General features: G+C 40.7%; 1 protein-coding gene across 13 annotated transcripts in view; it reads left to right on the top strand.

Moving 5' to 3' along the window:
- The window catches only part of PDK3 (pyruvate dehydrogenase kinase 3), a 114,708-nt gene that overhangs the window by 13,041 nt on the left and 85,725 nt on the right, over window positions 1-15,942 (top strand). For all 13 annotated transcript variants that reach the window (XM_073901967.1, XM_073901957.1, XM_073901956.1 and 10 more), the window contains exons 2-4: window positions 6,739-6,880; window positions 10,149-10,220; window positions 13,850-14,034. In XM_073901967.1, the coding sequence (XP_073758068.1) occupies window positions 6,739-6,880; window positions 10,149-10,220; window positions 13,850-14,034 (399 nt within the window). The remainder of the gene's footprint in view (window positions 1-6,738; window positions 6,881-10,148; window positions 10,221-13,849; window positions 14,035-15,942) is intronic.

Genomic DNA, 15,942 nt, shown 5'->3' with positions numbered 1-15,942 from the left:
TGCTTGTGTTCCCTCTCTCGCTGTGTCTCTCTCTGTCAAATGAATAAATAAAATCTTTAAAAAAAATAGAGTGAAGTAGAAATTGAGAAGCTTTGGGAAATTGTCAAGGCGCAGTCCCTACCTTTGAGAAACCGATAAATGAGAAGCAGGGGAAAATACATAAATTTATACTTGCTAGCCCAAATTTATGAACCCTGTAGCTTTGTGGCATGCTCTCCTGCCGTCCCTACCTCTCCCTCGAAGGTTTGTGTAATAGCGGTGGTTTCTGGGAATCCGTGACATGTTTACCCTCTTGTCCTTCATCCAGAGTGTCCTTGGAGGCTCTCTGGGTGGAGAACACAACTAGAAGAACACATAGAAAAGTGTGTACTATTTTTCTTGATTTCTGGCTCCTTTCCTTGACTGCCTACTCGTAGCAGTGCTCTCTTCAGACTTGTTCCAGAATTGAAGTCATTAGGCGAGGCTGGTGTAGGATACGTAACTATATAGAGATACAAACCAAAATCCAACCCTCTCAGATTCACCCAATGGGAGCTTGAGCTTAGAGATCATCTCTCCAACCTCCCCAATTTTCTATGTGGGAAAGTAGAAGTCCCAAGTAAGGAAGAGCCTGCCCGAATCATTAACTAGTTGTTGACATGACATCTTTGCTACCTCATCCAAGGTGAACCAGAAATCATTCTCTCTAAGAGGTGAAGAGAACTTACATTTGTGTACCACTCCCTGCCAGGCATAATAGTAGGCAGATGGAGCTAAAATTCTCCCAACATCCAGGTGGAGTAGATACTTCCATTTCTTGGATGGAGATGCCAAAGCTTAGATGATTTAAATATCCTGCCTAAGCAAAGTTAGGGGCAAAACCACACTTAGAATTCAGGTAGATGGAGTGAGTCTGTCTTTCTTTCTTTGTTTCTTTCTTTGTTTCTTTCTTTGTTTCTTTCTTTGTTTCTTTCTTTCTTTCTTTCTTTCTTTCTTTCTTTCTTTCTTTCTTTTTAGAGAGGGGGAGAAAGAGGGCGGTGTAGGGGCAGGGAGAGGGAGAGGGAGAGGGGGAGAGAGAGAGAGAGAGAATCTTAAGCAGGCTCCACACCTAGCATGGGGCTGGACGTGGGGCTCGATCTCACAACCCTGAGATCAGAACCTGAGCTGACATAAAGAGTCAGATGCTTAACTGACTGAGCCACCCAGGCACCCCTCAAGTAGATGGAGCTTTTAAACCTATGCTTTTTTCAGTTCAACTTGGTATACCATTTCATTTAACATAGTATGCCACTATCCCAATGCACTTCTTTGCAACGAACATAATCTCTGTTAGTAATGCCAAGGTTTTGTCTAAATTTGTTCTGCTAGACAATCGGGAAATGGCATACTCTACTGCTCATCTAGTCTTACCATTTCCAAACTCCCAGATTGATACCTACTTCATTTACTTACACTGAAACAGTTCTTATTCTCAGGACCACCACCACTTGTTAGCCTGCTTATCATCTCTGGGAATATGAGCAGCAATCTATGTGGACTTGTAGTCAAATCTTAATTTCTGGTGCCTACCAGTAGCGTGAGTGTGGACAAATCACTTAATCCCACTACACTTCAGTGTCTTTAGCTACAAAATAGAAACGATAGCATCTAATCATAGGCTTGCCGTCCTGGTGAAATCGAGAACATGCAGCACAATGCATGGCACATGGTAGGTGCTCAGTAGATGTTACTATGCTTTTATTATGGGAAGTCAGTGACACAGCATTTCCTGGATGAAATCAGCTTCCTGCTAAGAATAAAAGCTGCATAGGGAGCTCTTAACCTTGAATGTTAATTATCTTAAAGTTTGTTGGCTGAAGGTCCCAGCTCTAAAAACTGATCATTTTCCAAGAAACATAGCACTTTCAGTTCATTTGTGCTTTGAGCATTCCTGGCTTTGGATCCTCTTCATTCACTGTAATGGTTAACTTAACATTTTGCTTCAGTTCACCTCGAAGATGAGTACATGGTGACCTTTACTTAAATGTTCCTGCTTCCATGACAACAAGGCATCCTGTAACTTACCAATCTACCGTTAGGACTATATATCCTAAAGCCCCTTCTGGAATTAGGTTGATAGGAGTCTTTGTGGTGGCTTTGGCTACAGTTGTTACTTGCATGTTCTCGCTGGTCAAAGCTCTGTTTGTGATATCAGTTCTAAACACATCCATGCCTTTTTCCTCCACTCCCTGGCCTGCCATACCATACTGACAGTTACTGCCACTTTATTATCACCTTCCTTCCTACCTTTGGCTCCTCTTCCCCTAACTTGAAGGATTTGATACCTCTGACCAAATATGTAGAATGGAGTGGTCTATCTATAAGAGGAATTTACCATTACCAGCAAATATGACCTTGCATCCCTGAATTTTATTTGCTATAGTAAGTTTATACAGAAACTTACTAGGTATTTTGATTTTCAGTTCTAATCAGGAAATATTTATTAGATATGTACGGTGTGTTGCATATTGTGCTAGTAGACTCTTCAGTGTTCTGAGGATCCTGGGACCCACAGGACATAGAACTCAGTGAATAGGGGGAATGGCAGAGAGGTTGTCCAGGCAGAGGGCACAGACTGTGGACTCACAGTGAAATCTATTTACACCTGGCATGCAGAAGGGCGGGTTTCTCACTAATCTGTTTATGGACACGTATCTACCTTCGAAGAGTAAACAGGATTCTAAAGAGAGAGGATGAGGGCACTAGTGGACGTTACTCACTTTCCCTCAGCACAGAGGTAGATGCCCCTCAGGGAAGGGATCGAGTCCCGCGTCGGGCTCCCTGCTCAGGGGGGGAGTCTGCTTGCTTCTCCCTCTGACCCTCTTCCCTCTCGTGCTCTCTATCTCTCAAATAAATAAATAAAATCTTTAAAAAATAAAAAAAATAAAACCTGAAGCCTTTTAGAGGACATTCAATTAAAACCAAAAGACTTTTTTAAGTTGAGTAAAAAAACCCCAAAAAAACAAAAAAAAAAAGATTGTTGGAACTCTTTGATTTAAACTGAGTATCCAGCATTAGTACATAGGACAAAATACTTCCAACTTCCATGAAAACCACAGAAAGTTTAAAAAAATGTTGGACCTTTCATATTTATTTTTAGGTTCACTAATTAACTAAAAAAGGCTTACCCCCTTGTTTAAACTGATGTATAATTAAGGTATCTGAGTACAAAGAATTCATCTCTAAAGCTAAGTAAGAATGTAGGAGGTAAAACCTGAGATTTTTCAGATATTCTTTTTTTTTTAAAAAGTATTAAAAGTATTCTCTATCTTCCCAGTAAATCATTGAGAAACTACCATAGGTCAAGTCCTCTCATTGCTGCCATGGGGGATACAGAGACAAAACACGGTTCTTTTTCTGCTCCTTCATAATAAGCTGATAATCCAAGAGGGCTAGACTAAATGCCTCCTGGTATTTGGTTATCTTAGACCATACCTAGTCGTTGAATTTTCTAGTTAGTTCAGAGATGACCAAAGGCCTTTTATTTTAAAATAAATAAAAGTGGATGGTAGGGACACAACATACTTTAATCCCTTTTAATCCCTTTTTAATTATGTAGAATCATCAAATGAGCACAGGCAACCGCACTGGACCAGAATGTAGCAGAGCTCTCAGGGCTTAGCAAGTATCAGGTTATTTGCTCTGGCACCCCATGGCCTCAGGCTGTTCTGCTTTATCATCCTTTGCAATCATTAGTGCTGGCTCTTCAATGAGCCCCCTCTTCTAAATTTTAAGAGGTTGTCAGTGTTAAATATTAAGCACTTTTTAACCCTTACTACACCTCTATGAAGGTAGGTAGTGTTCCTGTAGCCGACTACACCGAGGCTTAGAAGTGTAATGACACTTGCCACGTCCATAAAGCTCGGGAGGCTCAAGTCAGCGTTCAAACCCAAGTCAAACTCTGGCACATGATCTTGGCCTAATATACTGTTCTGGAGGTCTCTTGTCTTTTATCTGAATTCTGAAGTTCAAAAAGCTCTAAAACTTGGGACGGGGCGCCTGGGTGGCTCAGATGGTTAAGCGTCTGCCTTCGGCTCAGGTCCTGACCGAGTCCTGCATTGGGCTCCCTGCTCCTTGGGAGCCTGCTTCTCCCTCTGCCTCTCTCTCTCTCTCTGTCTCTCATGAATAAATAAATAAAATCTTTAAAAAAAAAATAAAACTTGGGACGCCTGGGTGGCTCAGTGGGTTAAGCGTCTGCCTTCAGCTCAGGTCATGATCCCAGGGTCCTGGGATTGAGTCCTGCATCAAGCTCCTTGCTCAGCCGGGAGCCTGCTTCTCCCTCTGCCTGCCGCTCCCCCTGCTTGTGTGCGTGTGCGCTCGCTTGCTCTCTGACAAATAAATAAAATCTTTAAAAAAAAAAAAAAAGCTCTAAAACTTGTAGTTGTTTTTTCATACCTTCGGTGACAAAACACGACCTGAACTTACTTCAGGCCATGGTCTTTTTTCTGCTCCATGTAAATGATTTCACCGCAGCTTTATTGTGTCTATATCATAGACAGTGGATGTACGTACTCCTTTTACCTTCCGAAAGTCGGAAAACCTTGACATTCTGAAACTGTCTAGCCCTGTGCATTTCCAGCACAAACGTGGCCTGATGGCCCCTTGCCACCTGCCAGCCAGCTCCCACTTCTCCTCATCCTCCCCCCCACCCCCCAGCCCTAGGCTTCCAGTGTGCTGCTCCTAATATGCTGTGGACATGGCAGTTGAAACATGTAAACTTTAATGTCTAAAAAACTGAGATAATTTTTTCAAATCCTGAGGTCATACTGCTACTCACAGTTCCAGTTCAACCCCTGTGGGCCCCTTCCTCTCCTGCATTCCCTCACTTGCTTCTCCTACAGGGAGAACGGAGACATTTCTTCTATGCTTGAAAAAAAGGTGTCCTTTTTATTTAACCAGGATGCAAAGTGTTTGTCCTGGTATGTGAAAAGTTAGATGTACATTTTACCTTAGATAATAACAGGTCCTTCATTTTATGGTATGATTCACCGTGATTTAAGTATCAGCACTTTTAGTGCACTTAAAATGATTCGTCTATAAGAATCCTCCAGAGCGTTTTAGGAATGATACATATTATCTGAAGCAAAACAGCCAGAGTCCTTTTAAATGTTAATCATCTGGAGCCAAATAAATGTGTATAGAGTAGATGATGGAAGATCATTGCTGGGATATCACACCCCTTTTTCCTCACTCAGGGGAAAAGTGGAAGACAGAATCATTGATGAGTTAAAGACGCACCGAAGGCCTTCAGTATATTCACCTAGAATGAGGGAAGTAAGGGATGGATTGTGTAAGACTAATCTTTTATTCTAACTTTTTTAGCATGGAGAAGGGGGCTCGGGTCAGTGGGGAAAGAATGGTTCTGCAGATGACTTTCATGAGTGGGTTCTTTTATTTCTAGTCTTATTCAGTGGGGAGAGGAAAGGAATAAACCAGAACTTGGCTGCAAGTGTTAGCAAATCAGATTTATTTCTGGATCTCTGGTTTGCGGCCTGTATCATATTTGGAAGAATGAGGAGAGTTTGGAGGAGAGAAGTGTTCCCTGAGCCTTGCTTGTTTGTCTCTGGGCCTGGCCCCAAGGTTGCCCATCTCCAAACAGCCTCCTGGCAGTATGGAACATCAGGAAGGCCTATGGAGTGTGAGGGGGTTGGGATGGACCCATAAGTATCACAGAGGACAGAACACTAATGTTTATTGATCACCTGCTTTGTGTCAGGCTCCGTACCTGTTACCACATTTAGTCTTTACAAAAACTGAAATTTTATCCCCATTCTACAGGTTAGGGCAGCTGCGATTTAGAGCAATTAAGAAGCTTACCAAAGGTTTCTTACCCCCAAATGGAGGAGTTGGGGCTGAGGCACATTTGTGTCCCCAAAGCTCATGTCCTTTCTCTCATGTCCCCAGTCCCCCAGCCGTCATCAGGTTTACAGCAGGACTTGGGGCCCATGCTACTCCGGTCAAAGCAGCTGGGGAAGAGGCTTGGGTTTCCTTGTTCAGGTGGCTGTGTCCCTTTTCTCTCACTGTGTCCCAGCTATCTAAGTTTTATGCACAACCAGCTCAGGGCAACCAACAGAAGACTCTGTGACCTCTGTCTTTATGGTCAACACCGGGTCTTACCTCTTGGTCATGTCAGAGTAGATCACTCTGCTTCTGAGTGCACCTGTGAGCTGCTTTCTCTGGCACATCCTGAGCCCCGTGTCTTAATCAGAGCAGGTCTGTGGCTGCTTCCCAGGGTGACAAAGCTCTGATTCCTGGAGAAACACATTTGAAGAAAACCTTAGGAAGAAGCAGTCGACACACAGGTGGTGAATATTTGTGGAATGAATGGGTCTTTTGCCTTCTGGAAACCCCTGTGAACAGGAGTGGATTTACATGTTTTCCTACTTTTGTACTTGGCAGTTTTCCCATAGTGTTAATTTGAAAACAAATTCAGATTATATCCCAGGTCATTTTTATATCACTAACGGTAACACTAGAAATGTATTTGTGTTAAAAAAAAAAAAAACTGCTTTCAAGGTTGCCTCTTGGAATAAATGTTCTTTTTCTATTCTAATTAAATTATTTTCTTAAACTTGCAATTTCAGAGGATAAAAATTTCACTAGAGACTGCAGGATTGTTTAATTTTCTCCTCCTAACCAGTAACCATGCTATCATGAGAGCACTTTATTATTCCATCTGTTAGATTATAAAATCATGGAACATTCATTGTGTCTTAACAGGGAGAGATAATGCATGTGAGAAAACTTCATATATGTTTCTACGAAAGGAGCTTCCTGTAAGACTGGCCAACACAATGAGAGAGGTTAATCTTCTGCCGGATAACTTGCTTAACCGCCCTTCAGTGGGGTTGGTTCAGAGTTGGTAAGTAAATAATGTAGCTTTAGATCGGTCTTCCCATAATGCTCTGAACACCTGGCATGGAGCCCATTTTCCCTAAAAGTACGTGTATGGCATGTGTGGGAATGAGTCATTCGGGATAGCTGCAATTTTCCAAGCAGTTAAAAGTTTTTTTTTTTTTTTTTTAACCTGACAATTTCACATTGTCTTAATGAAAAGACTTCTAAACTGTACAGGACAGCTTTCTTGACTTTTCAAATTTCATTTTTCTGGTTATAAATGTAATTGTTCACTGAAACAAAAATTAGAAAGTACAGAAAAATTTAAAGGAACCCATGCGGACTGGTCTGCAATCCGTTGGATAAGGGGATGTTGCCACTTTTTGATCAAGTCTCAGCCTTGTTCCTTTTGTTTTCCTGTTAAAGGAGTTTCTTGGTGGCAGTATTTGTTAGAGAAAATTAAGTCATTTAAAGGGGAACCTCGGATTGTAAAAATGCCAGTACATAATGTGCTTCATTTGCCTTATGAAAAAAAAAAAAAAATCTCAACAGAGAATGCAGCAAACACGTGTTATTTAATTGAGGAAGTTGAATTTGTGACTCAACTACCCACTAGGTAAGCAGGGTGAGGTCAGTGAGTGGTAGGATGTAAGAGCAGGTGGTGTATTTTCAGAAAGGGATTTGCATATATTCGAGAAACACTTTGCTCTCCTCCTCCGTAGCTTCCTACCCCGGATGCAGAGTTTGTTCCAGCAGGAGCAGCGAGTGCTTGTTTGCCTGAAATTTCTTTATTGTTTTAAGAGCATCATCCGAAATTTTCCCGCAGAAAGTGTACACTCACTATTGGGGTCATTGTGGTGGGGATTGGAGGTTGACTAGCTGGGCTTCAAGTTCCCTGGGCCTGGTGGCAGTGACTGACAGTCACACTGTCTATCGCTTATGTAAAAGTTACTTCGGGGGCTTCAAAGTGATTCAGCTGGTGAAGTATAGACTTAAATGCTGGGGTCAGCTCTTTTTTTTTTGTCTCACATTTCTCTTCTGTAGCCATCCCAAACACATGCATGTCACTTCTTTTTTTTTTTTTTTTAAATTCAATTTCAAAATAATTTCCTATATAACAGAAAGATATGCAAGACTAGTAGCAAGAATTGCCATATACCTTGGCCCAGATTCACTAATTGTTAACATCTGGTGCCATTTGTCCTGCTGTTCTCATTCATATTCGCGCTGTCTCTCTGGGTGTGTGTGTGTGTGTGTGTACACACTTAGGGTATATCAAACGTGGTACACACATAACATATATGCTACACATTATTTTTTTTCCTAAACCATTTGGGTTAATGGTATACATGCCCCTCTACCCCTAACGACTTTGGTATGTATCTCCTTAGAACAACTCTTAGAAAACCACCGTATGATTATCAGATTTGGCAGTTTAACATTGATTTAGTAATATTTTCTAATGTGGGAGAACTTGTTCTCGTTTCATTAATTGCTCTAATAGTGCTCTTTTTTAAAAATTTTATTTATTTATTTGAGAGAGAGTGAGAGAGAGCACGAGAGGGGGTAGTGGCAGGGAGAGGGAGAAGCAGGCTCCCTGCTGAGCGGGGAGCCCGATGCAGGACTCGATCCCAGGACCCTGGGATCATGACCTGAGCCAAAGGCAGATGCTTAACCGCCTGAGCCACCCAGGCGCCCCAGTAGTACTCTTCCCCGCCCCCCCAGCAATCCCTGCCTCCCCAATGCAGAAATCCAGTTTAGGATCACACATTGTGCTTAGCTGTCATTTCCTTTTCCTCTTAAAAGTGACTCTTCCAACAGGCCGTGAAGCCCACCTCAGCTAGAGTGTGTTCTCCTTGTTTTCTTGACTTTCAGGCTGGGAAGCTCAGCAGCATCTTTGGCTCCTCTCCACTCATGACTCTGCTCTTTAAGTGAACTACTTATCTCCCTAGAATCCTGCTGGCGTGTGACAGGATAGAGGGCCTTGTTGCCTCTGGCTGACTTTGCCCTCTGAGGGAGGTTTGACCTGATGATTTCAACAGTGCCTAATCCATAGCCTGATTTGCCCAGAAGCTTTTAAAAAGGATATCCAGAGATGAACATACTTTAGTATCATGCATCGTTACAAAGTTCAAGTGAGGCTGATTAATAAAACATTATTCCTGTTCATGTATTTATATGCTTTGCAGTCATTTTTTGTTACTGGAGTACCCTCATCCTCCCTCCAAAGCTGGATAGGAGGATTAGTGGTAATTAATTGTTAGAAATAATTATATTAAGGGATAATTCTTTCGGGGCATGTTCAGATCCAAAGCAGAGATGACACACCTCTGAGTAATTGGCTTCTCTGAATCCCCTCCAGATCCAGCAGGTTATGTCCGGATATAGCTGCCTCAGTAATGTGCCTCTCTGGATCCCATTTTTCTGTGTTCTCCAGATATTTATTTTGTACACATTATTTCCTGTACTGGCCCTGATTGAGATATGTAGCTATTTTTAATCCAGAAGCTGTTTCTGAGGACCTAAGAGGCATTCCTTTCCCTCCTCTGCAGTGTTGATGAGATTAGTTTAACTCTGAGAAGGAACGTTTATTTCTAGTTTCGAAGTTCCCAGCATGCACTTTAGTGTCACACATGTGTTCCTTACAATTCATATGCACATCTTGGCTAATGAAACTGTAGATTTGGTGTACCAGTTAGAATATGTTTGTGAGTAGCAGAAAATCCAACTAAACCATACATTGGCTCGTGTAGCTATAGGATGGGCTTTTGGTGTTAGTTGATTTAGAGAATTCATGAGATTATCAAGGCCCTGCTTTCCATGGTGTCGGCTTTATTTTCAGGCTGGATTTCCTCCTGGTGGCAGAATAGCTGCAACCTTTCCAGGGTTTACATCCCCAAAGCCCACTGTACAAAAAGCAGAGCAAGTTAATTTCTCTTCCAAAGACCCCCACCACGTCTTCCCTTTTATTTTACTTGCCTGAATTGGGGTAGTGTGCCCATTCCTGAGCCAGTCCCTTTGTTCAGGGGAATGCAGTGCAATGACAGGCTTAGGGCTAGACTATTGGACTAGTTAGTAATCAGTGACAAGAAAAATACTGTTACCCAGAGAAAAATCAGGCCACCCAGGAGCTTTGCATGGCATCAGCTTCCCCTGCAGCACTTGGGCTGCAATTGGTGGTGGAGGGGAATGGGGTAGATACCTGAGTGAAGATTTAGGGTACTCTTAGGAAGAGGGAAAGGAGGAATGGATGTTGGGTAGGCAATTAACAGAGTAACTCATCTTTTTTTTAGGTATATGCAGAGCTTTCTTGAACTTTTAGAATATGAGAATAAGAGCCCTGAAGATCCACAGGTCTTGGATAAGTAAGTATGGTACCAAACTTACCTGACAGTAAAAACATCAGGTTAAAAAATATTTTGGTAAATGGAACTCATGTCATTAAGAACCAAGAAGTGTAATTTGGTGAAAGCATTAAGTTTGTTAATGGGTAACAACTCAATATCACATTTTTAAACAATTAAAGTTAATTTAACATAGCACAAAAGGAATAATGAATGACCCTTTAAATTATATTTCATGATCTAGGTCTTAATAAATTTTCACTCCTGGTGAACTGGTGCCGGCCACTCACTTATAAATATTGCAGTAAATGTACCACCTAGTGGTAGTTTTAAGAATGCAGTGGCCTCTGGAGAGACCTGAATTTATCTACTCAGTCCTTTACAATTTTTTTTTCAATTTTTAAAAAAAAATTTTCAGTGCAGCATAATAGTTGAGCTCAGGAAACCTGTAATGCTTTTATTTTGGAGCAGCATAAAAGAGTGTGCTTTTAATATAACGACCTGAATTCTCTGCTCCTGTTCTGCACAAAGGCTGCTAACTTCTCTAACTGGAAAATGTTTCTGTTTTTTCATCTTCATTTAACTGAAAAAATACTCACCCTAGCTCTGAGTGTTGTTTGCCTTTTTTTTTTCCCCCAAGAGAAATTAAGTATCCCCTTCACATTACTTTCCTCCTGTTTCACGTACACACGCGGGACTGCACATGGCAGGCCTGTTGTGTTGAAGAATTTTTTTCTACAGAGAATCTTGGTCCACAGAGTTGTGACACCAAACGCCTTACATATAGGCATTCCAGAAAAAGAACTAAGAAACACTGTTAGCAAAGCACCCGTAGCTCGAGGCATTCAACCCAACCGTTTCAGTTCACAGATAAGGAAACTGAGGTCAGAGAAGAGCAATGACTTGTCCAAAGTTGTAACATGAGTTGGTAGCAGAGCTGGATCTGTAAATGCTTGTTCCAGTTCCTTCATGCACTGTTGTGCACAATGTACCAACTGCGAGAACCACCGGTGTGCACCCTGAGTAGCGAGCTCCAGTTTAGTTGTAAATTAAAATACAAGGGGGAAGAATCCCCACCTGTTGTATACCTTGCTAGGTGTTTTGCGAATGGATTTGTGGTTTGAGAAAGGGAGGCGTTGCATTAGAGCCCCAGATGCAATGTTCTTGCTAGAGGCCATTGCTCTCATTTAACGTACTGAAATTAAAGGAATCGAATCCAGAAGCTTTGTTTGCTCACAAGTCATTAGCTAGTAACAGTTTGTTTTGCTGACATCCTAGAAATTAGGACTGACTTCTCTAGCTTCAAATTTTAGGGTATAGATTTGTGGAAGTAAATAATATTAAATTGCTGCCGTATGTTTCCCAGAATCCTGTCTCAGTTTCTGGAACAGGTTATTGGTCAGATGCAATTTATGGACATGAGCCCACTTTGGAAACTGCCAAGTGCTGGATCCAGTGCGTGTGAGATCATAATGATAATCGCTCTCCCTCAGTGAGTTTTGGTGACTTGCCCAGGTTCACACAGCTAGTCGGGATAGCTGGGGTTTCAGAAGCCCGCTGCCTCTGGCAAAGGAAGGAAAGGAAGGTGAGCTAGTCAGTTTACTCATAGTGGTAGCCTTTTCCAGTCCGGCAGAAGCTGTACAGGAGTCCCAGGCACAGAGATCATTTAAGTGAGGTGAAAGCAGCTTAGAGAACAGGCTTGTTTCTCTTAATGATAAAGTTAAGAGGACCCCGGAAGACGGGGGGAAGCATTCTGAGAATCGAGCCCTTGAGGCAAGTCTCCTCCCTTCTGCTAAGTTGAGGTGCTTCTCTACTGTAATGAAATCTTTCACTTGAGTGATATTGAATTTATAAATACGTTAGAAAGAACATTATGTAGAGGACAGATCGTCCATTATCAAATTTCTTGTGAATAATTATGACCTTCCAGTTTCAGAGTTGATTTATTCATCTCTGCTGTCTTTGTGTGTGTGTATTTGTTACAGGAGTATTTCATCACTGAGAAACATTAAGACTATTCAGATAAGTGAAAAGAAAGTCACTCCAAATTTCCATTACCAGGGGACAACCACCGTTAACATTTTCCTTGCATTCCATACTTTTTCCTAGGCATCCATATTTTTATATGTGCACAATATGTTTTACAAAAATAACTGTGGACATTATAGATCTCTATGCCATTACTAATGGTTTCAAAATGGTCCGTCTACAGGTAAGTCATGTGATTTGACCTCCTGTCATTGAGTTGTAGAATGGTTTGTATTTTTCTTGCTACTCTAAACAGGGCTCTTAAGAATAGTTCTTAAATACAGCCGTTGGCCTTGTTCTGTCATTTTCCTAGGATCAATTCCTGGGAGTGGAATGAATCTCTTTGGTCTTTGATATATGTTGCTCAGTTGCCCCTAGAAATGTATCAGTTATGCTTCCACACTCTAGAGGACACTGGTTATTCTCCCCCAGTGTGATGAGTGGAGACTAATTCTGCATTGTTTTGCTTTTCTATTACTCTTTTCGAAGGGGGAAGTTATTGGCATTTGTGTTGCCTCTGTGGTAAATTTCCCATTGATACCGGATCCCTTACCTCGTTTCCTGTTAGGGTGCTCATCTTTTCCTTCATTAAAGACAGTAGCTCTTGCAAATGTATTTTCCCCAGTTTTCACTTTGTTTTTTGACTTTAATAACCTGTATCCCTGTAGAATTGCCGAAATTCTGCATAGTCCTATCGTTTGTTTCTTCAGGGTTCTACCTGTGGTATTAAGCTTAGGACAGCCTTCCTTACCCTAAGGCATACTATACTATCTACTTATTCACCTGATTTTCTTTTATTTTTTTTCTGTGATTTTATTCTTTTACGTTTAAACCTTTTAACTAAGTTATTAGCTTAAGGCTTGAAATTGGGACGTGACTTAAATTGGTAGCCAGCTGTCCCAACTAATTTGATGGTTTCCCTACTGACTTGGAATGTCACTTTATCAATATGCTAAATTTTTATGCATACATACTTACTTGCCCTTGGGCCTTGTTCCAAGCTTTTTATTTGGTTCCATCGACTTGTCTCTCTGTTCTTAGTTACCATTCTTAGTATATTTTTCCCTCTGTATCTTTATAGTAATATACCATAATTCTTGACTCGGTTTGTTTTAATTGCCTTTGTTCTGTCTACATTTCATCACTGTATTTTACTGCTATGAGAAATTCATTTCAAAATTTTATTCTTAAAAAGTTTCACATTACTTATTCATGGAAGCTGTTGCTTTGAGATTTTCTAATAAATCCCTGGAAATTTGGGGGGATTGTCCTCATGTTGTCAGAAGAAATGTTAATGTGTTCCACAATTATTCAGCAAACGTTTATGGAACCTGTATTATATGTGATCACTTTTCCATAAAGTCAGTGGATTCCTAAGAAGGTATTCAAGCATTTTTTTCTTTACTAGAACCTTTTACTTTTTGTGTCTGTGAAAGAATTTGGATAGAAGGTTCCAAGCAAAACCTTGGGTAATACTTTAGTTTCTCCTTGTAGCGCATAATGATAGTATCTCTACTTATAAAAATACCAGCACCTAAATAGTCCAGAGACAGCGCTGGGAAGTTTATGCATCAGTGCGTGAGGTATAAAGACTGACCACTTTTTATCTCCCTCCCACACAGCTTTCTGCAAGTTCTCATCAAAGTCAGAAATAGACACAACGATGTGGTCCCTACCATGGCACAAGGAGTGATTGAATACAAGGAGAAATTTGGCTTTGATCCATTCATTAGCAGTAACATCCAGTATTTTCTGGATCGGTTCTATACCAACCGCATCTCTTTCCGCATGCTTATTAACCAGCACAGTAAGTGGGGTTTTTGGTCCACTTTCAAAAGGGCACCCAGAGTGATTTCTCCCAAATGTTTTCCTGTTGCTTCACTTAGAATTTATTGATCTGAAGTTTGGTCAGTAGAAATTTCATTTCTAGTTTAGTTTTTCCTAAGTAAATCCTACCTATTAAAAAGCTCTTCGTTAATATTCTTTGTTAATGGAAATCCTTGAAATTTTGATGTTCATATGAGAGGCAGGAACTCTGCCTGCCTTTTAAGCCTCTGCTGTTACATTCCTGGGGAGGGTGAGAGAGTACTTTGCTGTGTCTCTGAGAGTGGGTTCTCGTCTTTATCCAGGATGTTATGTGTTTTTCTTTTTGGTTTTAAAAACACTGATACTGGGAATATTGAATTGGCATTTTGACATCTGAGCAATTGATCTTTAATTTCACGGTGATCATTGAAATCAGATTAAGCAAATTGTCAAACCATAGTCTCATATGGAGAGTTTTCATCCACTCACCAGGATGATAAGCAGATAAAAAAAAAAAAACCAAAATTCTTGCCACAAAAAAACTTTTTGGCTCATTTTCAGCATTGTCTCTTTGCCTGATTTCATAATTCTTATGAAAAAGCATCTACATGTCTAGAGTCTAAATCATCCTCTTTGCTGAAGCAGAAAATAGGCAGAGCATCTCTGTTAATTGGATTTATTTGGATTAGTGAGTGTTATACAATTATTATGTGTGGGTTGGTCCCAAATGTATATCTTTTAAAAATAGAAATGTCTGACAGTTTATAAGAAATTTAAATGAAAAAAGAACCTAATTACTATTCAATTAAGCTACTTACACAACTACAATTTCTTTTTGACCTAAATGTGTCTGTCTACGTATATATGTACATGTTTTTAGATCACTGATAAGCTTGTACACCTCTGTTTTTCTTCCATTTAATCATTTGGAAGTTTATGCATTGGCCTAATGCCCTTATTTGTCATTTTTCATAATTTAAAATCTCCCCTATTTTTTTTAAAGATTGATTTTATTTATTTATTTATTTATTTATTTATTTATTTATTTATTTATTTATTTATCAGAGAGAGCACAAGCAGGGGGAGCAGCAGGCAGAGGGAGAAGCAGGCTCCCTGCAGAGCAAGGAGCCCGATGTAGGGCTTGATCCCAGGACCCTGGGATCATGACCTGAGCCAAAGGCAGACGCTTAAACAACTGAGCCACCCAAGCATCCCCAAATCTTCCCTATTTTATCCCCTAATTTAAGTTCTCCTTTTGTGGAATCTAAGTTATCCCCAATTTTTGTTTGATTTGAAAATAAGTACACTTATAAACATTTGGATTCAGGTTACTTTTTTCTTTGGGGCTCCCTTTGGCTTTTATTCAGAAGCAGTATTTTGTAAATCTTGTGTATTGTGGAAGTATTTGAATGTAGTTTTTTTAAGATTTTATTTATTCATTTATTTGAGAGAGTGAGAATGAGAGAGAGAGAGCACATGAGAGGGGGGAGGGTCAGAGGGAGAAGCAGACTCCCCGCCGAGCAGGGAGCCCGATGTGGGACTCGATCCCGGGACTCCAGGATCATGACCTGAGCCGAAGGCAGTCGCTTAACCAACTGAGCCACCCAGGTGCCCCTTTAGTGTAGTTTGAAAGGTACTTGAACAAAAAAAAAAATATTTGAAAACTACTCCCCGTGATGGAGGCATTTAAAATATTCCCAGTGAAGTCACTTCACAGGCCTGCACTAACAGTACAGACTGCATTTTCTAAATAAGTAGTGAATGTTGGAATCACTGTCTGGAGGAGTACCGAGAAGGTGAGTAAACTTGGCTGAGGAGGAAAATAACTTTTTCATCCAAGTCATATGGGGTCAGGGAGAAAAGGACTGGACCCCTGGCACGTCTTACTGCTTTCAGACCTGCTAACTGC

Source organism: Callorhinus ursinus, unplaced genomic scaffold, assembly GCF_003265705.2.
Source record: "Callorhinus ursinus isolate GAN/ISIS: 27379988/994484 unplaced genomic scaffold, GSC_fseal_2.0 scaffold16, whole genome shotgun sequence".
Lineage (NCBI taxonomy): Eukaryota > Metazoa > Chordata > Mammalia > Carnivora > Otariidae > Callorhinus > Callorhinus ursinus.
The sequence above is the reverse complement of the archived record's forward strand: the minus strand, read 5'-3'. Positions and strand labels throughout refer to the sequence as shown.